At 38.4% G+C, this 26013-nt stretch overlaps 1 protein-coding gene across 1 annotated transcript in view; it reads left to right on the forward strand.

Moving 5' to 3' along the window:
* The first annotated feature begins 10923 nt into the window (after positions 1 to 10923).
* LOC128638085 (excitatory amino acid transporter 2-like) overlaps positions 10924 to 26013 on the forward strand; it is a 248886-nt gene continuing 233796 nt past the window's right edge. The window contains exon 1 of the mRNA XM_053689947.1: positions 10924 to 11053. Within this exon, the coding sequence (XP_053545922.1) occupies positions 10924 to 11053 (130 nt within the window). The remainder of the gene's footprint in view (positions 11054 to 26013) is intronic.

The raw sequence follows: 26013 nt of genomic DNA on the forward strand, positions 1-26013 counted from the left end.
GTGTGTACACACAGTGATAACATAATGAGATATCATTTTACCTACAAGCTCATTTCAATAGGCTGTTGTTTCAAAGCACAAAAGCAGCAATTTCATATTCACAAATAAACCTGAGAATGCAATTTCTCATACATTTTATACTCTGCAGCTGATATAACAAGTCATTGGAAATACATTAAGGAAAAAACAATTTTACAGTATACGATCCCTTTAACCCCTTAATGACCACAGCACTTTTCCATTTTCTGTCCGTTTGAGACCAAGGCTATTTTTACATTTTTGCGGGGTTTGTGTTGTGCTGTAATTTTCGTCTTACTTGTTTACTGTACCCACACATATTATATACCATTTTTCTCGCCATTAAATGGACTTTCTAAAGATACCATTATTTTCATCATATCTTATAATTTACTATAAAAAAAATTATAAAATATGAGGAAAAATGAAAAAAAAAACACACACTTTTTCTAAATTTGACCCCTAAAATCTGTTACATATCTACAACCACCAAAAAACACCCATGCTAAATAGTTTCTATATTTTGTTCTGAGTTTAGAAATACCCAATGTTTACATCTTCTTTTCTTTTTTTGTAAGTTATAGGGCCATAAATACAAGTAGCACTTTGCTATTTCCAAACCATTTATTTTTCAAAATTAGCGCTAGTTACATTAGAACACTAATATCTTTCAGAAATCTCTGAATATCCATTGACATGTATATATATTTTTTTAGTAGAAAACCCAAAGTATTGATCTAGGCCCATTTCGGTATATTTCATGCCACCATTTCACCGCCAAATGCAATCAAATCGTTCACTTTTTCACAATTTTTTTCACAAACTTTTGCTTTCTCACTGAAATTATTTACAAACAGCTTGTGCAATTATGGCATAAATGGTTGTAAATTCTTCTCTGGGATCCCCTTTGTTCAGAAATAGCAGACATATATGGCTTTGGCATTGCTTTTTGGTAATTAGAAGGCTGCTAAATGCCACTGTGCACCACACGTGTATTATGCCCAGCAGTGAAGGGGTTAATTAGGGAGCATGTAGGGAGCTTTTTGGGGTAATTTTAGCTTTAGTGTAGTGTAGTAGACAACCCCAAGTATTGATCTAGGCCAATTTTGGTATATTTCATGCCATCATTTCCCAGCCAAATGCGATCAAATTAAAAAAAACTTTAAATTTTTCACAATTTTAGGTTTCTCACTGAAATCATTTACAAACAGCTAGTGCAATTATGGCACACATGATTGTAAATGCTTCTCTGGGATCCCCTTTGTTCAGAAATAGCAGACATATATGTCTTTGCATTGCTTTTTGGTAATTAGAAGGCCGCTAAATGCCGCTGCGCACCACACGTGTATTATGCCCAGCAGTGCAGGGGTTAATAGGGAGGTTGTAGGGTTAATTTTAGCTTTAGTGTAGTGTAGTAGACAACCCAAAGTATTGATCTAGGCCCATTTTAGTATATTTCATGCCACCATTTCACTGCCAAATGCGATCAAATAAAAAAAAGTTCCCTTTTTCACAAACTTTTTCACAAACTTTAGGTTTCTCACTGAAATTATTTACAAACAGATTGTCCAATTATGGCACAAATGGTTGTAAATGCTTCTCTGGGATCCCCTTTGTTCAGAAATAGCAGACATATATGGCTTTGGCGCTGCTTTTTGTTAATTAGAAGGCCGCTAAATGCCGCTGCGCATCACATGTGTATTATGGCTAGCAGTGAAGGGGTTAATTAGGTAGTTTGTAGGGAGCTTGCAGGGTTAATTTTAGCTTTAGTGTAGAGCTCAGCCTCCCACCTGAAACATCAGACCACCTGATCCCTCCTAAACAGCTCTCTTCCCTCCCCCACCCCACAATTGTCCCCGCCATCTTAAGTACTGGCAGAAACTCTGCCAGTACTAAAATAAAAGGTATATTTGGGGTTTTTTTGTTTTGTTTTTAGCATATTTACATATGCTGCTGTGCCCCCAACCTCACTGATACCCCACCAAACAGCTCTCTAACCCTCCCCCTCTGCCTTAATGGGCACCATCTTGGGTACTGGCAGCTGTCTGCCAGTACCCAGTTTAGTAAAAGAAAGTATGCTTTTTTTTTAAATTGCCCTTTTCTGTAGTGTAGCTTCCCCCCCCCCCCCCAAGACCAACCCACCACCCCTTCCAGATCCCTTAGATGCTTATTTAAATACTAAAAAAAAGTTTTTTTTCTTGTACTTTGATCAACATTTTTTTCTGTAGTGTAGCGGTTCCCACCCGCTCCCGCCCCGTGCACGCACCCACCCGCCGCCCCCATGCACGTGCCCGTGCGCGCACCCGTCGACCCTGCCCATGATCCCGCCCCCCTCCACTCGGCCCATCAATGGCTGCCCACCCGCCTCCCAGAGATAAACAGAGCACTCTAAAAATAAATCACTAAAGAAAAGGTTTAGGCGCAAACTATGAAAATTCTGCTCTCTGACTCTGTTCCAAGCCTGTCAGTGCAAAGCCCCGGGCCGCGTGCCTACCGCTTCTTATGGCCAATCACCTCTGCACTTTGCCCAACCCCAGACCCCCGCCCGCCCTCCTACCTGTTCAGTGTGCACTTAGTTTACCGTAACCGTAATGGTCTGGTGGGCATCATACGTGGCTCCTTCACTTTAAAGACAGTGTCAAACAGTCATGCGGTCAGGTGCCAGGTATCCCCCTCATGATTTGCCAGTTCCCGTTTAGAGAGACAGCACAGCAGTGAGTGACTCCACTGCTCCACATGTCACTGATCCAGTGGCGTAGCATGGGGGGGCCACAGGGGCGGTTGCCCCGGGCGCAAAATTCTGAGGGGCGCAAAATGCTTGGCTCCCAGCCTCCCCAGTCCCCACCATCTCAAGACAGTAGACAGTCACAGTCCCACTCCCAGCGGCGCTACAGGGAGGCTAAAAAATCTGACAGGCGCCTGCGCCCAGCCGTTCTGTCTCTCAAGTGAACTGTATACTACTCTGAAGTCAAGACGTGCTGTGTAATGATTTAATTATCATAATTTTATGAGTGTAATCCTATCCAACCGTTACCTGCTGCTAGACTAGTGTTTACGCCACTAGTTAGCACGGTCCACTCCCACTCCCAGCGCGCATGTCAGGAGGGAGGAAGAAGTCAGAGCAGCAGAGCCAGAGTGGAGTCAGACTGACTAGCACGCTACGCCCGCAATGATAAGGTAAGTAGTGTCAACAAAAATTACCAAACTCATCACCGGGTCCATATCAGAACCAGACCACCAGTGCCACTGCCAGCCAGAATTATAATTAAATTATTATAGCCCCTGTTTTTGCCTGGGCCCTGGGGAATAGGGATTGGAAATGGCAACACACGCAAAATGCAGCTTAGCCTCTATCGTTACCCAGGTGACATCGCAGGGCCGGCCAGCCAGCCAGCCAAGTTCCAAAGGACCCAGAGTCACTCTGAGCCAGCCAGCCAAATTCCAACTTCCAAAGGACCCAGAGTCTGAGCCAGCCAGCATGCCAGAGTGTGAGAGTGATCTATGCTGCTTTAAAGTGAAAGCTGGTTATTTTATTTCAAATTCATTTTTAACCTGGGTAAAATAAAACTTACAAGATGTAGATGATCTACATCTTGTATGTTTTACCCAGGTTAAAAATGAATTTAAAAATAATAATAACTGGCTTTCACTTTAAAGAAGCATAGATCACTCTCAGACTCTGGCATGCTGGCTCAGATGTATTTTAAAAATGAAATCCCATGTTTAAATATTAAACCATAAAAATGTAATTGTTAAGTTTTATATAATGTACTTACTTAATGTATATAATAAAGTAATGGCTGCCTGCAACCATATTGAATCCTAATTTTTAAGGATGAATGTAGAGTTTAGAATTCTATATATATATAGTATATATTTTTGTTGTTAAAATAAAGCTTTGTTTGTTTTAAAACAAAAACCTGTCTCCTAAGTTGTTGAGCTGTCTCCTAGATTCAAAGCAAATTTGCCAATCCCTACTGTACTGGTGGAAGAGACTCAGTCAGTGCTAATGGATTAGGGGGGCGCAATTCTTGCCTTGCCCTGGGCGCTGAGAAGCCACGCTACGCCACTGCACTGAGCAGTGAGCACAGATAGGCAGGCAGGTTTAGGCTAGCAGCGCAACATTGCAAGCCCCATGGCATGCCCACAACATTCATAGCAAAATTGCCAGAAGCAAAGTACAAACAAGCAAAAGCAGCCGGGAAAACTATTTGTTGAAATTGCAGCCCTGGCTCAAGGAGCAAAAAAATTGTGTGTTTACAACTTCCCCAGTCCCACCAATGTTCACAAATGCCAGCCCCTCTAATAAAAAAAAATCTATGCATCTCAGCATTGTATTTCTTTGAATTTCAATAAAATTAAAAAAAAAAAAAAAATTTTTTTTTTTTTGGTGTCACCCCCTGGAGGGTGTCACCCGGGTGCGGCCCCCCCCACCGCCCCCCCTAGTGATGCCACTGTAACTCAACCCGCTCCACATGCAGTTTCCTGTGGCTCAACTAATCCTCCATCTAGAGGGGCTTTTTTCCAGTGGACTTTACCACACAGTTACAATCAGCGGTGTCTGCAGCCCTGAGTGCCTTACCTAGCTCTAGCAAACTCAAGAGAAAGGTTAAACATAGTTCTCCTGACCTAGAGTCATCTAAATATTTGTTAAATTTAGCTACTATGTCCCAGCTATCCGAGGATGAGTTAACTTCTGTAGCTTCAGAGGGTGAACTATCTGAGTCAGAGACTTCAGTTTCTAAACCTCCTTCAGCGGAGGAACCCTCCTTTAGATTTAAAATTGAGCATCTGCGTTTTTTATTAAAGGACGTTCTCTCTACGCTAGAGGTTTCAGAGGCTACACTCCCTGAGGAACCTAATATCCCTAAATTAGACAGGGTTTATGAAGACAGGAAGGTCCCTCTGACTTTTCCTGTGCCAGTTAAGATGGCAAACATTATTAGTAATGAATGGGAAAGAATAGGAACTTCTTTTCCCCCTCGTCTACTTTTAAGAAATTATTCCCGGTCCCTGACTCTCAATTAGATTTGTGGGGCTTCATCCCTAAGGTGGATGGCGCTATTTCTACGCTGGCTAAGCGTACTACTATCCCTCTGGAGGATAGTTCTTCTTTTAGAGAGTCTATGGATAAGAAAATGGAAACCTTTCTGAGGAAGATGTTTCAACATACAGGGTTTTTATTTCAACCGGCAGCAGCTGTAGCTATGGTTGCTGGAGCAACTACCTACTGGTGCGACATTCTGTCTGAGCTCATTGAGGTGGAAACTCCCCTCAAGGATATTCAGGTGAGAATTAAGGCTTTGAGAATTGTTAACGCCTTCATCTGTGATGAGAATATGCAGATTATTTGCATACATGCAAAGGCTTCTGGCTTTGCGGTCCTAGCCCGCCTGGCTCTGTGGTTGAAGTCTTGGTCTGTGGATATGACTTCTAAATCCAGACTCCTTTCTCTTACTTTCACGGGGAAGATTTTATTCGGTTCAGGGCTCAACTCCATTATTTCTACGGTTACTGGAGGAAAGGTGCTTTTCTACCGCAGGATAAGAATAATAATTGTCTAATTTTCATTCCTTTTGTTCTGACTAATCACAACGACAGGAATCGTCATCCAAGTCCAAGCAGCCCAAGAGTACTTCAAAGCTGGCTCAGTCCTGGAATAAGTCCAAATAGACTAAGAAGCCAGGCGAGAACAAATCGGAATGAAGGGACGGCCTCCAATCCGGGATCAGATCGAGTAGGGGGCAGACTGTCTCTTTTTGTTAGACACTTGGTTCCAGGATGTACAGGATCCTCGGGTCCTGAAAGTTGTATCTCAAGGATACAGGATAGGATTCAAGTTTCATCCACCCAGGGGCAGAGTCCTACTCTCCATTCTGTCTACAAGACCAGAAAAGAGGGCTGCCTTCTTAGGTTGTGTACAGGATCTCTCCTCTCTAGGAGTAATTGTCCTGGTACCTACAGCAGAAAGAGGTTTGGGGTTTTATTCAAACCTTTACGTGGTTCCAAAGAAGGAGGGAACTTTTCATCCAATTTTGGACCTAAAGTGCCTAAACAAGTTTCTGAGTGTTCACTCTTTGAAGATGGGGACAATAGGTCAATGATTCCTCTGGTTCAGGAAGGACAGTTTATGACCACAATAGACCTGAAGGATGAATACATTCATGTCCCGATACACAGGAAACATTTTCAGTTCCAGAGGTATGCCTTTCTGGACCAGCACTTCCAGTTCATAGCTCTTCCATTTGGCCTAGCTACTGTTCCGAGAATATTTTTGAAGGTTCTGGGGGCTCTTCTAGCCATTGCCAGAACACGAGGTATTGCAGTAGCACCTTACCTGGGTGAAATCTTGGTACAGGAATCATCTTTTTGTCTAGCGGAAGAACATTTGGAGTCCCCTCTCTATCTTCTTTGAGATCATGAATAGAAGATAAACTTGGAAAAGAGTTCTCTTGCTCCAAGTACAAGGGAAAATTTACTGGGGATAATAATAGACTCCATATCCATGAGAATATTCCTCACAGATCGGAGATGTTGCAAGCTATCTTCTGCATGTCTTGCCCTTCAGGCCTCCTTGATGCAACATGATTAAGGTTGGGTAGACCGAAACGTCATTGTACTATGTTGGTTATGTCCCAATAAACACATAACTTTGCGGTGAAGAATTGGTGCTGCTGTCTTTTGTATACCTCCTTGAGACCCTCAGTGGCTCAGTGTATGGAGGTGATCGGACTCATGGTGTCCTGTATAGACATCATTCCTTTTGCCCAATTCCATCTCAGACCCTTACAACTATGCATGCTGAGACAATGGAACAGCGACCATTCAGATCCGTCTCAACAGATCATGCAGGACAACCTGTCGAGAGACTCGCTTTCTTGGTGGCTCTGTCCAAATTATCTGTCCCAAGGCACATGCTTCTTGAGACCATCCTGGGAGATTTTGACATAGTTTGCGGATCTGGTGGGGATGTCCTCATCTCCTCAGTGGAGGTTACCTTGTCACAGAGATCTGCTGATACAGGGTTCTTTGTTCATCAAAATCTATATTCTCTGAGGCTGACTGTATGGAGATTGAAGCTTAGTCTTAGCCAAGAGAGGGTTCTCTGAGAGTGGTATCAACACTCTGGTTCAAGCTCGTAAGCCAGTTACTCGTCGTATTTACCATAAAGTGTGGAGGACTTACTTGTACTGGTGTGAAGAGCGTGGCTTTTCCTGTCATAAGGTTAAGGTTGCCAGAATTTTATCTTTTCTCCAGGTTGGACTGGAGAAGGGTCTATCTGCTAGTTCCTTAAAGGGACAGATATCGGCCCTGTCGGAGTTATTGCACAAGAGATTGGCTGAGCTTCCAGATGTGCAGTCCTTTGTAAAGGCTCTGACTAGGATCAGACCTGTGTTTAGACGGGGCTCTGCCTTGGAGCCTAAATCTTGTTCTTAGTGTTTTGCAGCAGGCTCTGTTTGAGTCTATGCATACTGTTGACATTAAATTGTTATCTTGGAAGGTTCTTTTTTTGCTGGCTATTGCCTCTGTGTGCAGAGTTTCTGAGATTTCTGCTTTACAATGTGATTCCCCTTATCTTGTTTTCCATGCTGATAAGGGGGTTTTACGTACTAAATTAGGGTTCCTCCCTAAGGTGGTATTGGACTGTAACATTAATCAAGCAATTGTTCCTTCCTTGTGTCCTAATCCTTCTTCAGCACAGGCTGCTAAGGAATTCAGACAATCTTCCTCTTTGTTTATCATCTATACGGGGAAGCGTAAGGGACAGAAGGCTACTACGACTTCCCTATCTTTCTGGTTGAGGAGTGTCATCCGCTTAGCTTATGAGACCGTGGGGCGACATCCTCCTGAGAGGATAACAGCTCATTCCACTAGAGCAGTGGCTTCCTCCTGGGCTTTTAAGAACAAAGCCTCTATGGATCAAATTTGTAAGGCGGCTACCTGGTCCTCCTTACACACTTTTTCTAAATTTTGATGTGTTTGCTTCAGAAGCAGCTTTCGGGAGAAAAGTTTTGCAGGCTGTGATGCCCTCAGAATAGGGTCCCCCTCTTTTTTGTTCCCTCCCGTTATTCATTCAGTGTCCTCTGGAGCTTGGGTATAGTTTTCCAAACAGTAAGGAATGAAGTCGTGGACTCTCCCTGTCTTATGGAAGGAAAAACATAATTTATGCTTCCAGATAAATTCCTATCCTTCCTGGCAGGGAGCGTCCACGACCCCGTCCGTAATTTATTTTTTGATGGGCTGGTCCCTTTTTATATTATTTCTTCTGGCACCCTTATACCCTGATGTTTCTCCTACTTTTCCTTGTTCCCTCGGCAGAATGACTGGGTGATAGGGGTAGTGGGATGGATATTTAAGCCTTTGGCAGGGGTGTCTTTGCCTCCTCCTGGTGGCCAGGTGTTGTATTTCCCAACAGTAAGGAATTAAGTTGTGGAATCTCCCTGCCAGGAAGGAAAGGAATTTATCTGGTAAGCATAAATTATGATTTTCTTCCCTGCATAGTTCTAGTTTTTATTGTCCCCTTAAAGCTGAAAAGGATTGTACGTGATAATGCCTAACAGTCCTTGATTTCTGGAGGTGATTGAATATCCAGCTTGTAGTTGATATTATTGTGGAAGAATTAGAATTGCCTTTATTTGCATATCAATATTTTTTATATAATGGTAATGATTTTATTTATTTTATTTTTTTACACAATCTTGACACTGATAAAACACTGAATTCTACAGAGGGAAAATATATAGAGAATTACCCCAGACCTCACTGAGAAGTTTCAACTATACCCATGAACATTTTATTATAATGAAAACAATACAGTTCAATTTCATATTCTAAGTGTTTCACAGCATTTTTTGGCATATGCAGTATAATTGTATTATTATTTATACTCTATGTATTAAATAGTTTTTCCTGTGTAATTTCAAAATTATTTTTAATTTTTCCATAAACACATAATTTATGCTTACCTGATAAATGATTGCCCATACTGTGCTGTGCTATGCTAATAAAATATAAGTGAAATACAAGTCCCATAACAATAATACATAGAAACCATAAAAGGGCTCCTAGTAAATTCCTAGGCACACTATGTCCCCAATACACATCAAATAATAAACATGAAAGTCACATGTCAATTATTATAAGGTGGTGAGGTCTGTGAGAAAATTAAAGGGACATGAAACCCAATTTTTTCCTTTCATTGTTTAGATAGAGAATACATATTTAAACATCAAATTTACATCTACTTTCTATTTTGCTTCCTTATGTTAGTATCTTTTGTTGAAGAAACATCAATGCACATGGGTGACCCAATAACATGAGGCATACATGTGTAGCCACCAATCAACAGTTCCTGAGCCTACCTAGATATGCTTTTAAACAAAAGGATACTAAGAGAACATTAAAAAATGAGATGATAGAAATAAATTGGAAAGTTGTTTAAAATTGCATGCTTTCTCTGAATAACAAAAGAAAATTCAGGAAATGCCTCTTTTGCGAGACGTGCTGTTCTCAAGTTAAAAACTGGCATTGGAGAATTACACCAGGGGCTTCATAGTACTGGCCAGACTTCTTAGAGATTCTTGCAAGCCAAGAAACCTTTAGATAATTGGGCCCTATAATACAGAGACCTTAATCATCAAGCATATGGTATCCATAGAAAATAATATACAAATTGGTGATTTGGATGGTAATTAATACGTCTATTGCATTGTTATACTTAAAGGGACAGTCAACACTAAAATTGTTATTGTTTAAAAAGATAGATAACGCCTTTACTACCCATTCCCCAGCTTTGCACAACCAACATTGTTATATTAATATACTTTATAACATTTAAACCTCTAAATGTCTGCCTGTTTCTAAGCCACTATAGACAGCCTCTTATCACATGCTTTTTAATTTGCTTTTCACAACAGGAGACTGCTAGTTCATGTGGGCCTTATAGATAACATTTAACTCACGCCTGTGGACTTATTTAAGAGTTAGCATAACACAGCACTAATTGGGTAAAATGCAAGTCAAAAGATAATAAACACATCTGGTGAGCCAATGACAAAAAACATATGTGTGTTACCAGTGCCACCATTCCTCAATAGTGCATTGCTGCTTCTGAGCCTACCTAGTTACATTTTTTAACAAGGATGCCAAGAGAACTAAATAAATTTGATAATTGAGGTAATCTGAAACAGCTCTTAAAATTTCATGCTCTGTTTAAACCTTTAAAGTTTAAGGGGCCGATTTATCAATGCCTGGTGGACATAATACGCTGTAGCATATCATGTCCGCCAGACATCGCTGAATGCAGACAGCATACGCTGTTGGCATTTAACATTGAACAAGCAGTTCTAGTGAACTGCTTGTGCAATGTCGCCCCCTGCAGATTTGCGGCCAATCGGCCTATATCAGGGGGTGTCAATCAACCCGATCATATGGGATCGGGTGGATTGATGTCCGCAGCCTCAGAGGAGGCGGACATGTTAAGACCACTTCTTCTTAACTCCTGTTTCCGGTGTGCCTGAAGGCTTGCGCGGAAACAGGGCTATTCAGGGCCATTCGGCCCTTGATAATTTGGCCCCTATGTCTGACTTTCATGTTTGTTTAAAGAGATATAATAGTCAAAGTTTAAATTTCCATCAGTGCACTTCAATCATGGATATAAGTATTTTTTTGAATATATTGGGATTAGCAATATGTATCTGGCAGGATTTCACCATGAAATGTATTGATTTATTTAAATTTGTATATACATGCATATTCATGTTTTTTTAATATGGATAATTATTTATACAACTATATACTAATAACTAGCATGTAAAGATCACATAGAATAAGTCATATTAGTTACTTGACAATATATTTTTGCCACAGGTTGCTCAACGAATTGTGTTCATTAGCATATCTAGAATGACCAATCACATTGAGATTCCAACATCTGACGGAAACCATATCAGCTTAGAAGAAATTCCAAAAACATGCTGGACAAAACACTGCAATCGTCTGAGAAGGAACCTTCTCCTGATCTTGACAATAGCAGGTAAGTGATGTTAAGTCTTGAAAGTGAGTGTTTATTATAAAAGCTACATTTACAAATAGAACATCTACAATGATAAACATGTAGAAAAATTCAGCTCAGTGAAATAACTGTTAACAGCAAGACAGCCACAATTCTCCATACAGATAAGTGCCATAATTATAGCAGAGGACTGTTCGCTGTATGATATACTTAGAGTGTAGCTATAAGTCTGAGGATAATGGGCTGGCTAAGTTAAATAGAGGTTTATGTGTAAACCCAGTGAAGAAGCTGACTCAAGTACTGGCAATCTGCTATTTCTCGGTTTTGGCTCAATAATAACCGATGGAAATGTGGTAAAGTACAGGAGAGGATTGGAGGAGATGTTTGAAGGGAGTATACTCAGTGATTTACTATAAGTCTGGGTTGCAGGGATCAGGTGTATTAAATGCTTATGCCCAAGCAATCCCAGTGAAGGAGGCGATTCAAGTATAAGTTGTCTGTTGTTGGCAAACTTCTAATATTGAATATACACTGAAGAGCTTTAATCTGCTGATGCATGGGGAGGTTTGAAGGAGGAGTTTTGAATGTAGAGCCTGTAAGTCTGGGGTTAGCCTGACAGACGTAAAGTTGACAACAGTACGTTCATATATGTTGGGTAAATGAGAGTGGGAGATAACACAGCCCCCAGTGAAGACGCTTACACTTCAAGTTACATTGCTCACTTGTCCATGAAGCCCAAGTGGCGTATAAGTATTGATGGGATTGATACGTAAACATACGCTATAAGCTATTAATGTCATTTATTGTCAACTATGTTATTGCACTCTGGTACTTAAATTATACCTCATGTCTGTTCCTAGCGAATGAGTAGGCGCTGAGAGGAACTACAGGCTGGTCATAAAAGTTTTTCTGCTTGAATTGTGATGTTGTATACTATGAGTAAGCTGCCTTAAATTGGATAATTTATCTGTGAAATCTAGATCACACTTACTGGCTATGTGAGGCTGGTCAAGGCAGATCAGCGCAGGTGTCAAAAGTAATGTGCGTCGGATCCAGTTTAAGTGAAGAAGTGTATATTTGTATTTGTAGTTCTTAATTGGATACATTTACTCTTAAGGGAAATCTGCTGAAAGTCACAAGGATATAAAGCAATTGGGTACCTTGAGTCATCTTGCAACGGGACCTGTATCGTTTGCTATATGATCTAAAATAAAACGAACTAACTGTAAGCTGTGTTAATGCAAATAGGAAAATTCATGGCTAAAGCATGATATGATCGTATACTCTTGTAAGACTGATGATCTGTAAATCTCTATCTATTCTTGATTAGAGGATAAAGATACAGCTTTAAAATTGATATTTGTTGTGCATGGGGGTCTTGTTTTCATGTTTGCTGAAATAAACTTAGCAAGTTGCTGGGAAAAAAAAGGAAGAAAGAGGAAAGATAAAGGAGAAAGGGAAGGATAAAATGTAAAATGATTATAAATGCTTGATTTATACCATGTTATATATAGCTGTCTATTAGGTATCAGTAAATGAAACATGGCGGGTTGTATTGGAGACTACGATATTATAAAATGCATGTATCCTAGTAAAGAAAACTGATGATTAGTTTTCCTGTTATGGGCTTTAAGCATTTAAAAAAGAATGTTCATTTTAGTAAAGAACTTAGTTAAGCTTGTAATACTAAGGTAAAAAGAGGCAGCGGTTGCTAAAGTGTTTCCTTATCAATAGGATAGGATTGCTTTCTAGTGCAATATCTAAAGTCTAGAGAGTCGTTGATATAATCAGTCTATAACCGTTATCCAATTCTATAATAGAATAAAGAACCTATAGTTGGCGTACACACAAATAGATATTCTTTCACCACAATTCTCACTTTTCAGATAAGGTAAATTATCGAGGCCACTCAATCTACACATTAGATTGTCTTTGTTTTTTTCTGATATTCCCTCACTACACCTTTTTTTCTTTTTTTTACCAGATCACTTACTTTATTCCCACCACTGCACATGTGGACAATTGCCCAGCACTCACATTTCCCTACCCTCAATTATTGGTTCAAAGAACACATTTATATGGAGAAATTTGTACATAATTTCAAAGACAAATTGCCAATAATGGCAGCAAAAAATAGAGACAGAAACAGAAGTAAAAATACTCTTGAAAATAGTTCAGAAAGTTTAGACTCTAGTAATACGGTGATAACTAATAATGACACATAAGCACTAATTACACAGATATCAACTTTGATGATACCACAATTTGATAATCTTAGGAAAGATATATCCATTCTATCAAACAATTTAAAACAATTCAATAGCAGATTCAAAGAAGCAGAAAAGAGAATTTCCGATCTGGAAGATCAAATGAATGCAAAAGGGAGCCTAATTGATAACTTAACATCTAAAATTGCTAAATTACAGGAAAGAGCAGAACAGTCAGAGAACAGACCAAGAAGGAATAATATTAAAATCTTAGGTCTCTCTGAAAAAATTCAGCAGCCAGAGCTAGAGGGTTTAATAACAAGAGAGTTGCCTAAATGGCTTGGCATGCAAGCAAGAGAACAAGTCCATAGACTTGGATATAGAACTAGTGACACACAACTTAATGTATCTAATAGACAGTACCCTAGACCTATAATAGCTAAACTGTTCAACTTTAAGGATAAGGCAGAAATTCTCAGTCACTATAAAAAATTGGTTGACCCTCTGGTATCATAAGGTAACAGGGTAATGATATTTCAGGATTTTTCGATGGAAACAGCACAAAAGAGAAAAGCAATGTCTCTACTTTGTTCATAATTTATTCAAAAAGGTATAAAGGCATATGGGGTTTACCCAGCTGTCTTAAAGATAGAAACAAAGGAAGGAATTAAGATATTCCATAATAGTGAAGATGCTTTTGGTCTCCTTAAACAACAAGGATAAGATTAACTGTAATATGGAAATAGACTATAAAATGAAGGCTCAGCTGGAGCGTGTTTTTAATTTGTATCTTCCCCCTTTTTTGTCTTCTCTCTCTGCCCTTTCTTCTCTGTGTGACTTTGGAGGGAGTCTATAGTCTCTATATATTAACATATGGCTAAAGTGTTGAATATTACCTTGTGGAATGTGGGAGGCATCTCCTCCCCTATTAAAAGGAAAGCAATACTTAAGCACTTTAAAAAACTTAATTCCGATATTGCTTGTTTGCAAGAAATCAGACTTTCAGAATCTGAATTAAAAAAAAACTTAAGTGCAAATGGGTCGGAGATGTGTGTGCCACCCCATGTTCCACTAGAAAGAAAGGAGTGTCTATCCTATTTAATAAAAATGTCACATATAAAATAATAGAATCTATCTTTGACGTGAATTCACGTTATGTTATAGTTAAGATAGAAATAAATGAAAGGCTATTCACAATATGTAATGTGTATGGTCCGAATAGACTGGATTCGGAACTCTGAGCACAGTTACAAGCAGTACTTCTGGACTTTATTGAAACCCAACTAATTAATTTAACATCCAAATTTCCTATTGATAGGAAGAGTACTATGGGTAGAAGTATGGATTATAAAATGAAGAAATAAAATAAGATCATACACATTTTTAAGAAAAACCTTAAATTGAATGATATATGGAAATCTCAGAACCCAGATGAAAGAAGGTATACTTGTATGTCTAAATCATAACTTTTTATCCAGGATTAATTTAATTTTAGTCTCAGACTCTCTTCTTAATAAAGGGAGTCTGAGACTAAAAGATTTTATTATATCAGCTCATGGTCCTATCACTTTAAAAATAGTTAATTCAAGTCTCTATACAGTTGGTAATAAACATAATTTCTTTTCCCCCAAATATATGTATAAGAATCAGGTTTTTGAGACATGGCTAAAAGGGAAATGGAGTGAGTTTTTAAGTTTTAATCAAGGATAGAGATTCTGTGGGAATCAGCTAAAGCTGTCTTAAGAGGTGAGATACTAAGTTTTATGGCTAGTTGGAAGAAGGAAAAGAAAGCAAGAGAAACACAACTCTCCAATCAATTAAATAATGCATATAACAAATATCTTCAAATTCCCTCTAAAACTAATTGGGATAGATATATTGAATTTAAACAAGAAAGGGACTATTTTTATTCCTACAAGAATCTTACAGGGAAGATGTGAAGTCTAAAAAAAATTATGAAATTTGTTAATAAATTGGGAAGTTTTTTTTAGCTAAGGTTAAGGCTGTCAAAACTAACAAAAAGTCTAATACAATTAATCTGATATGAATGGGGAACAAGAATATTCTGAAGAAGTCTGTGATGCATTTAATAAGTTATTCCAAAAGTTCTACAGTGCTAACCCAATTGATTTTCAAAAGAAAACATATTTTTGGAATAATATAGAGAATCCTACTCTTGCAATTGATACATTGATAAATTAGAAGAACTGTACTAGAAGAGGAAATTGAGTCAGCAATTAAGAAAGCTAATTTAAAGAAATTATTTAAATAAAGCATCAGGACCTGACCAACTTCCTGCAGAATTCTATAAAATTATATAGATAAGGGTCTTATGTCAAATAATTTTACCAAAGCTGTTACTATATTAATTTTCAAGAAAGGGAAAGATCCTGAACAATTAGATGCTTATAGACCGATTTCCCTATTAAATTTAGACTATAAGATATTAGCTTCGATAATAGCTGAGAGACTGAAGAGAGTCTTATGCGAGTTAATTAATTCTGATCAAATTGGGTTTATGAATAATAGAAGCTCATTGCTTAATATTAGAAAAGCCTGCATTATTTTAGTTTATTTTTGAAATAAAAAAGATAAGCAAGATGATTCAGATATAGCCATGATCACATCGCTAGAAAAATTTGGGTTTGCAGGGAATATCACAAGGTATATAAAAACAATATTCACTAATCCCAATTCAATAATATCAGTAAATGGCCTAGATTATCCAGAAGTGGTCCTCAAAAGGGGAACAAGACAGGGAGGCACTCTATCACCCTTACTTTACAATATAGCTATCGAGCCACTAGCAATAAAATTGCGGAAGGTAATAGAGGGAGTTCTCTGTACGAATATTGAAGAAAAAGTCTTGCTCTACGCAGACAATGTATTCATTTTTGTTAGTAACACAAGCAAGAATATTCATATATTAATGGAAACTATTAAAAATTATAGCTCCTTTTCAGGATACCAAGTAAACATCAAGAAGTCTGAGCTTTTATGGCCTAAAAAATCCAGGAAATCAATTAAAGTAAGCCCTTTCAAAATAGTCAACAACATTTCATATCTGGGTATATGTTTGAGTAGGAATCCAACAGATTGGTATGAGGACAATTTTAAACCTGTATTGCTAAAAATACAAGAATATATAAGTGTTTGGAAACATCTTCCAATTTCATTAACGGGTAAAATTAATCTGGTTATAATAAAATTATTTCCAAATGTATTATACATACTACAAAACTTACCATTTATAATTAAGAAGAAATGTCCTTAATAAATGTATGTTAGAGCTTTTTTGGGGTGATAAGAGAAAGAAATACTCATTGAAGAAACTCTCACAGGCTAAAGAATCTGACGGGCTTGCATTTCCAGATTTAGGAAAATAACATCATGTTAAGTAAAACTAGCAGCTGAATGGTTATTAGATGTTGAATATTATACTCCTAGGAAACTGGAGGATGAAGTGGTGAAAACGTACTCTCTAAAAGCACTGCTACGTACAGAGAAGAAGGATATACCAAAAGTTTAAAAAAATATTAACGATATTCAGGGTATTATTAAGGCCTATTAAGGCAATACTGTAAGATCATTGGTTTGAATTATCTAGTTTCGAAGTATATTACAATTACTGGTTACCCTCTATTTATTGAAGCTTTAAAGTCTGAAGTATTCCATAGATGGAAAAGGAAGGGTCTAATATATATTGCGCACATTTTTGATGACAGATCAGTAATAAAAACATTCAGAGATCTCAGAAATGAATTTGGTATTCATATGAATTACTTTTTTGCGTACCTCCAATTAAGGAGTTTAGTGAATAAATTACGTCTTTTAAATGGGGAAGACTGGAGCTGGGCACTAATTACGGATAACCTGAACAGATATAGAAGGGGAATTATTCTATTAAAAATTGGTATGTAACTTTAATTGATAAAGAGGGTAGAGATAACTTAAAGCATTTAGTATTAAATATGGCATATATAAGGTTTTTTAGAAATCAATACAGACAAAATTCAGTCAAGTATTTCCAGATTGGAGAACCTAGTGAAATCTAGCTATTTTAGAGAGTCACATCTAAACATATTGGGGCATATGTTTCAAGCTCCGAATGGAGCTTGATGCCCCGTGTTTCTGGCGAGCCTGCAGGCTTGCCAGAAACAGCAGTTATGAAGCAGCGGTCACAAAGACCGCTGCTCCATAACCTGTCCACCTGCTCTGAGCAGACGGACAGACATCGGCGGAAATCAACCCGATCGAGTACAATCGGGTTGACTGACACCCCCCTGCTGGCGGCCTATTGGCCGTGAGTCTGCAGGGGGCAGCGTTGCACCAGCAGCTCTTGTGAGCTGCTGGTGCAATGCTGAATACGGTGAGCGCATTGCTCGCCGTATTCAGCGAGGTCTGGCGGACCTGATCCCCAGTGTCGGATCAGGTCTGCCAGACCTTGATACATATGCCCCATTACATCAAATATATTTGACATCAGCAGTTATGTCTAAGTGGAGTAAAAAAGTTGCTAATAAATGTATAAAATGTTCTGGTGTGTGGGCAGATATTGTCCACTATTTCTGGGAATGTCCATATATTATCCAATTTTGGAAGAAAATATGTTTTTGGACATCCAAAATTGTTAAGCAGGATATTAAAATTGATCGGGAGCACATATTTTTTCTACTCCAAAAAGGTATAAGATATAAAGAGAGAATGTTTATTAATATGGTTATTATAATTGCCAGATACATGATCTTGAAAAAAACAAAATGTATGCTTACCTGATAAATTTCTTTCTTTCCAGATATGGTGAGTCCACGACGTCCTCAATTACTAGTGGGGGAATATCACTACTGGCCAGCAGGAGGCAGCAAAGAGCACCACAGCAAAGCTGTTAAGTATCACTCCCCTACCCATAATCCCCAGTCATTTGAAAGAAGGGAAATGGAAAAAGGAATAACACAAAGGCGTAGAGGTGCCTGAGATTTAGTAAAAAATAACCGTCTTAAATTTAAGGGTGGGGTCATGGACTTGAACCTCTGTCAGAAAAATGTTCATAGATAGGGAATCTATTATAGTCCCTAAGAACACCACCCTTGTAGCTGGAACAAGGGAACTCTCTCCCAGATTCACTTTCCAAACATGGGAACGTAGAAAAGACAACAAGATCTCTGTATGAGAGCTTGCTTGTTGAAAAGATGGCGTCTGAACCAATATGTCATCTAAGTAAGGCACCACTGCAATTCCCAGAGACCTGATCACTGCCAAGAGAGCCCACAGAACCTTTGAAAAAATTCTGGGAGCTGTAGCAAAGCCAAAACGGAAGAGTCACAAGTTTAAAATGTTTGTCTAGAAAAGCGAATCTCAGACATTTGTGATGATCCCTGTGAATGGGGACATGAAGATATGTGTTATTCAGGTCTTTGGTCATCATGAACTGACCCTCTTGGACCAAAGGAAAAATGAACTGAATGATCTCTATTTTGAAGGACGGCACCCTGAGAAACTTGTTGAGACACTTTAGTTCTAAAATGGGACAAAAAGTTCCCTCTTTTTTGGAAACCACAAACAGATTTGAATAGAAACCTAGACCCTGTTCCTTCACTGGAACTGGAACAATCACTCCCAGAGAGATTCTGAAAGCAGCTCAAGAATGCTTCTCTTTTTACCTGATTTGCAGACAACCTTGAGAGGTGAAATTTGTCCCTGGGAGGGAGAAATTTTAATTCTATTTTGTAACCCTGAGAAACAATGCCCACAGCCCCAAGATCTTGTAACCACTCCTGACAAAACAGGGAAAGTCTGCCCCCCACTTTATTTGATTCCGAACCGAGGGCCGACCCATCATCCTGACTTAGAAACAGCAGTGGGTTTCTTAGATTGCTTACCCTTATTCCAGGACTGACTGGGTCTCCAAGAAGACTTAGATTGCTCCTGTTTGGAAGCAGAAGAGGAAGAATTTTGACATTTGACATTATGAAGGAACGAAAATCACTTTGTCGTCCTTTAAATCTAATCTTCTTGTCTTGCAGTAGAAAAGATCCTTTTCCACCAGTGATATCAGATATTATTTCTGCCAGTCCAGGCCCAAACAAAGTCTTACCCTTGAAAGGAAGCACCAAAAGCTTAGACTTGGAGGAAACATCAGCTGACCAAGATTTAAGCCACAAAGCCCTGCAGGCCAAGACAGAGAAACTAGACATCTTGGACCCAATTTAATAACTTGCATGTTAGCATCAGAAATAAAAGAATTGGCTAGCTTAAGAGCCTTAATCCTATCCTGAATTTCCTCCAACAAAGTTTCCTCTAAAATAGATTCAGACAAAGCATTGCACCAATAAGATGCTGCACTTGTCACTGTGGCAATACAAACTGCAGGTTGCCATTGAAGACCTCGTTGCACATACATATTTTATAAATATGCCTCCAGCTTCTTGTCCATTGGATCCTTAAAAGAGCAACTATCCTCTATAGGGATTGTAGTTATCTTAGCCAGAGAAGAAATAGCACCTTCTACTTTAGGCACTGTGCGCCAAGAATCTTTAATAAAAAAAACTGAAGACGGGTAGAAAGGAATCCCTGGTTTTTCCCATTCCTGCGTAATAATCTCAGTCACACGCTCTGGAACAGGAAATACTTCCACAGAGGAAGGGACATCATAAAATCTATTAAGCTTACTAGATGTCTTAGGGTTAACCCCAACAGGAGAGTCAGAATCATCCAACATAGCCAATACCTCCTTTATTAAAACATGGTGTTCAAGCTTAAACCTAAAGTTTACTTCTTTCACCTCAGACAAAAGATTAAAACTGTCAGAATCTGAGATTTCACTCTCAGAAGGAACTGGGGTAACGTCTTCCCTAGAGTTATGAGGAAGATAAACCTGTATAATAGCAGCTGAAACAGGCACCTTACTATCTATTAAGAGTTTAGTTTTCCTTTTGCGTTATCCTAAAACAAGAAAAGCAGATAATGCTGCAGATACCGCAAAAGATATCTGTACGGTGAAATCTGCAGCCAAATATACCCCACCAGGAGGTTGAGAGGAACCACAGGGCACTGCATGTGATGCCATAGAGGCTTGGGACGTTTGAGGAGAAGGCTGCAGCATTGCCTGAACAGCATCATCCTGAGAGACATTAGGCTCATAAGGCAATAATTGTTCTTTACATTGTAGCGTTCTAGCTAAACTAGTAGTACAAAATTGCAAAGGAGAAACAATTTGTGACTCTAAACATAATAAACATTTATTAAAAACAATATAATCATTATCCATGTCCATAGCTTAGAAATATCAAAACCCCAGGAAAAAAGGGGGAAAAAATTGAATAATGAACAACTGTCACTTTAAGAGAGACCTAAAAACAAAAAGTGTTATAAAAACTAAAACTTGAGAACCTCTACACCTCAGCAGAGCTGAGGTACCTACCGCAACTCCAGGAGACTTAAAGAGGACACAGAGATCAACACGCAACTGCACATACACTGAGACAGACTGTAGAAACAACACAGAGACGCTGATCCGTTCCGTATAACGGAAACACAAAGATCACATGATCAGCACATCCGGAAAAGCGCAGACAAGAAAATGCGATCAATCCGAAAAAGAACATATCAACACCATTACTAACATAAACAAACAAAACATTGCCGCCAATAAATATCTCCAAGCAGCACCCAGTCCCAAAAATCATGCATAAAAACACAGTGCAAAAAGCATACTTCCCAGATAAGGGAAAAATAACCCCTAATCACATAGTGCCTGCATACTGCCTACGGAATCCTATTTAAAGGATTACTAAAACACATAATGAAAACTGCAGTATTTAAATAATGAATCTTCTAAAGTGCAAAGTCTCCAATACCTAGAAGACAAAAAAACACTTACCTGCAGTCTAGCTGTCCGGCAGGAAGACAGCTCACAAGGTGTGAAAGGACACAAACTCCTTACAGAGACCTGTAGAGAAAAGAAAGAACAGAGTGACCAACTCTGGCTTTCTATACCTAGGACAGTAATATGTTAGGAAACAAAGTAAGCACCACCTTACAACTTCCTAACTGCTTAAAAGCCACCACTACTCTGCAGCAGAGATTGACGTGGGCTACAGCTAGACCCAAATCCTTGCTTGCAGGGAAAAATATCCCAAAAAAGGAATTCATTTCTTCAGACACCAAACTTCACTTCCTCCATTGACAGAGGCAAAGAGAATGACTGAGGATTATGGGTAGGGGAGTGATACTTAACAGCTTTGCTGTGGTGCTCTTTGTCGCCGCCTGCTGGCCAGGAGTGATAGTCCCCCACTAGTAATTGATGACATTGTGGACTCACCATATCTTAGGAAAGAAATGGATTTCAAAAGAAAAAACCACTATAGCAGAATTTAAAATAAAGTTATTCAATCACATGATATTGGAACTATGTAAAAAATGGGGTATTTTCATCAAATCATATAACACAAAAAAAAAAGATTTACCCATTCCGGGCTACTGAATACCTAATGAATGCAATTATAATAGCAGAATTTCCTCTGGTATACTAACAGCCCTTACTCCTTTCTGTTTTGTGAGGTTGTTTTTTTTGTATTTTTTCTTCTTTTTGAGACTATGGTATTACTACCAGAGTGGGGAGCGCAAAGAGGAAAGTTTCTCTCTTTTTTTTTTTTCTTTATTTCTGGTCTATTCCTATTTTTTCCGTTTTTTGTTTTCTTGTTATGAAAATCTCCAACAAGGCGTATTGTATGACTACAGAAGGATAGTTTGAAGCCTGTAGGTGTCGTACGAGAGTGTATATTGACATGATGAAAAATATGATATTTTAACTACATTTTATTATGTAAAACATTGAACACTATGAAATGTTTGATATTTACTTTTTTTTTTTTTGTTGATTCTGTACAGCATCCTTTTTTTCCAATCAACATACAATTGTATATCTCTTTGTTGGAACTCAATAAAATATATATTTTTAAAAAAAAGAAAGAAGAAACATAGGGCTCATACACTGTCATAAGGCTATCGATACATTGATAACAATTACACCTAGCTCAACTAGGTGTAGAAGAGGAAAAAGGAGCTTTTTGAGACCTATTTCCCATTGACATTTTAAAACTTACAAATAATGCAAGTGTTTCATGTTCACATAAATTGTAATATGTAATATTTATTGTCCCATTTATAGGAATAGTTTTACTTATGTTTTTATGGAAATATCACTATGTATTTAAAGGGACAGTCTACACCAGAATTTTTATTGTTTTAAAAGATAGATAATCCCTTTATTACCCATTTCCCAGTTTTGCATAACCAACACAGTTATATTAATACACTTTTAACCTCTGTGATTATCTTGTATCTAAGCCTCTGCAAACTGCCCCTTTTTTCAGTTCTTTTGACAGACTTGCAGTCTAGCCAATCAGTGCCTGCTCCCAGATTACTTCACGTGCACGAGCACAGTGTTATCTACCTGTATATGAAATATGTGAACTAACACCCTCTAGTGGTGAAAAACTGTTAAAATGCAATCTGAAAGAGGTGGGCTTCAAGCTCTAAGAAATTAGCATATGAACCTCCTAGGTTAAGCTTTCAACTAAGAATACCAAGAGAACAAAGCAAAATTGGTGATAAAAGTAAATTGGAAAATTGTTTAAAAATACATGCTCTATCTGAATCATGAAAGTTTATTTTGGCCTAGACTGTCCCTTTAAATATAAAATATATGCAAGCACATATCTACAGAATTCAAACTAGACCTATGCCTAGGGCAGCAATACATATTACATATATTAATAAACTGGAAACTATAATTACAATAAAAAATAGTATTTGCTTATCGTTAAAAAAATATGCATTATAAATAAGAGTATCTTTGTTTTTGTTTCTCTTTAGAGGTGATCACGGGTAAGGAGCACAGACGTTAAATGTAAATTTTATAGTGTAAGGTCGGGTTACCATAGCAACTAACTTGATTTTCAAGAAATCCAATGTTGGATGGAAACGTTAACACAATGTTAACTTACATCTAGACAAAAAGATATTTAAATGAAAACCTGGTACTAAAATGTAGCTGCAAATTACTTTTAGCTGTCGGGAACTTCGATAGCTTACGGCTCAATTTTTAACAACTCAATGGAAGCAAGGCCATAGATTTTGACAGCAGATAAGAGAAACCTACCTGTAGAATCTAGGTGACATTACTATATACACCGCTATACATTTTTTATTTAAATAATGACTCTAGGCCATAAAAAATAACTTTTATTCTCATACCAATTACTTGATTTTTTCTTCACCCCTTTCCAGCCACACTATAAATCTGGTGAATGGCATTCAGTGCTAGCACACGTAATTCCTGTCAGTCATGCTCGCACCTTAAAAACAGTGAGGGTGCAGCAGGAGAATGAAGGTGAGGAATATGAAAAAATAACTGAATATATAAAAGCATTTTTTATAGAAATATACATATATATACAGCGGCAAGAAACCTTTAAGAAATGACTGCATGCATGTATAAATTTGTCTTAAATTATACATGCGTATTCAACAAACACAATGGGCCAGATCATGAGTGAAGTGCAACTGTTTAAATGTGAGGAAAAAGGGGTTTATCATGGGGGTTTGCGCTTGTTGGCCTTACCTCTCGTATTACAAGTTAAAAGTAAATGCGATCCCTTGAGTGCCATCACGATTTACGCTAGAATGATTACAGCATCCTCAGAGCTCTGGTTAACTGTTTTGCGAACCTAAAAAGTTGCACAAAACACATCAAAAATACATTACATACGCCTAGATTTAGAGTTTTGCGTTAGCTGTCAAAACCAGCGTTAGGGGCTCCTAACACTGGTTTTGGGCTACCGCTGGTATTTAGAGTCGTGTAGGTAAGGGTCTAACGCTCACTTTCCAGCCGCGACTTTTCCATACCGCAGATCCCCCTACGCCATTTGCGTATCCTATCTTTTCAATGGGATATTTCTAACGCTGGTATTTAGAGTCTTGGCTGAAGTGAGCGTTAGAAATCTAACGACAAGACTCCAGCCGCAGAGAAAAGCCAGGAGTTAAGAGCTTTCTGGGCTAACGCCGGTTCATAAAGCTCTTAACTACTGTGCTCTAAAGTACACTAACACCCATAAACTACCTATGTACCCCTAAACCAAGGCCCCCCCACATCGCCGCCACTCTAATACATTTTTTTAACCCCTAATCTGCCGACCGCACACCGCCGCAACATACGTTATCCCTATGTACCCCTAATCTGCTGCCCCTAACACCGCCGACCCCTATATTATATTTATTAACCCCTAATCTGCCCCCTCCAACGTCGCCGCCACCTACCTACAATTATTAACCCCTAATCTGCCGACCAGACCTCACCGCTACTATAATAAATGTATTAACCCCTAATCCGCCTCACTCCCGCCTCAAAAACCCTATAATAAATAGTATTAACCCCTAATCTGCCCTCCCTAACATCGCCGACACCTAACTTCAAGTATTAACCCCTAATCTGCCGACCGGACCTCGCCGCTACTCTAATAACTGTATTAACCCCTAAAGCTAAGTCTAACCACACCCCCCTAAGTTAATTTTTATCTAACAAAATAAATTATTTATTAATAAATAAATTATTCCTATTTAAAGCTAAATACCTACCTGTAAAATAAACCCTAATATAGCTACAATATAACGAATAATTATATTGTATCTATTTTAGGATTAATATTTATTTTACAGGCAACTTTGTATTTATTTTAACCAAGTACAATAGCTATTAAATAGTTAATAACTATTTAATAGCTACCTAGTTAAAATAATTACAAAATTACCTGTAAAATAAATCCTAACCTAAGTTACAATTAAACCTAACACTACACTATCAATAAATTAATTAAATAAAATACCTACAATTATCTACAATTAAACCTAACACTACACTATCAATAAATTAATTAAATAAAATACCTACAAATAAATACAATTAAATAAACTAACTAAAGTACAAAAAATAAAAAAATTATTTACAAACATTATAAAAATATTACAACAATTTTAAGCTAATTACACCTACTCTAAGCCCCCTAATAATATAACAAAGCCCCCAAAATAAAAAAATGCCCTACCCTATTCTAAAATAAAAATTGAAAAGCTCTTTTACCTTACCAGCCCTTAAAAGGGCCTTTTGTGGGGCATGCCCCAAAGAATTCTGCTCTTTTTCCTGTAAAAAAAACATACAATACCCCCCCCCAACATTACAACCCACCACCCACATACCCCTAATCTAACCCAAACCCCCCTTAAATAAACCAAACACTAAGCCCCTGAAGATCTTCCTACCTTATCTTCACCACGCCGGGTATCACCGATCCGTCCACAAGAGGCTCCGAAGTCTTTATCCAAGCCCAAGCGGGGGCTGAAGAGGTCCATCATCGGGCTGAAGAGGTCCATCATCCGGCTGAAGTCTTGATCCAAGCAGGGGCTGAAGATATCCATCATCCGGCTGAAGTCTTGATCCAAGCGGGGGCTGAAGAGATCCATCATCCGGCTGAAGTCTTCTATCAAGCGGCATCTTCAATCTTCTTTCTTCCGGATCCATCTTCATCCCGCCGACGCGGAACATCCATCCTGGCCGACGACTTCCCGACGAATGACGGTTTCTTTAATGGACGTCATCCAAGATGGCGTCCCTCGAATTCCGATTGGCTGATAGGATTCTATCAGCCAATCGGAATTAAGGTAGGAAAATTCTGATTGGCTGATGGAATCAGCCAATCAGATTCAAGTTCAATCCGA

Source organism: Bombina bombina, chromosome 8, assembly GCF_027579735.1.
Source record: "Bombina bombina isolate aBomBom1 chromosome 8, aBomBom1.pri, whole genome shotgun sequence".
Taxonomy (NCBI): Eukaryota; Metazoa; Chordata; class Amphibia; order Anura; family Bombinatoridae; genus Bombina; species Bombina bombina.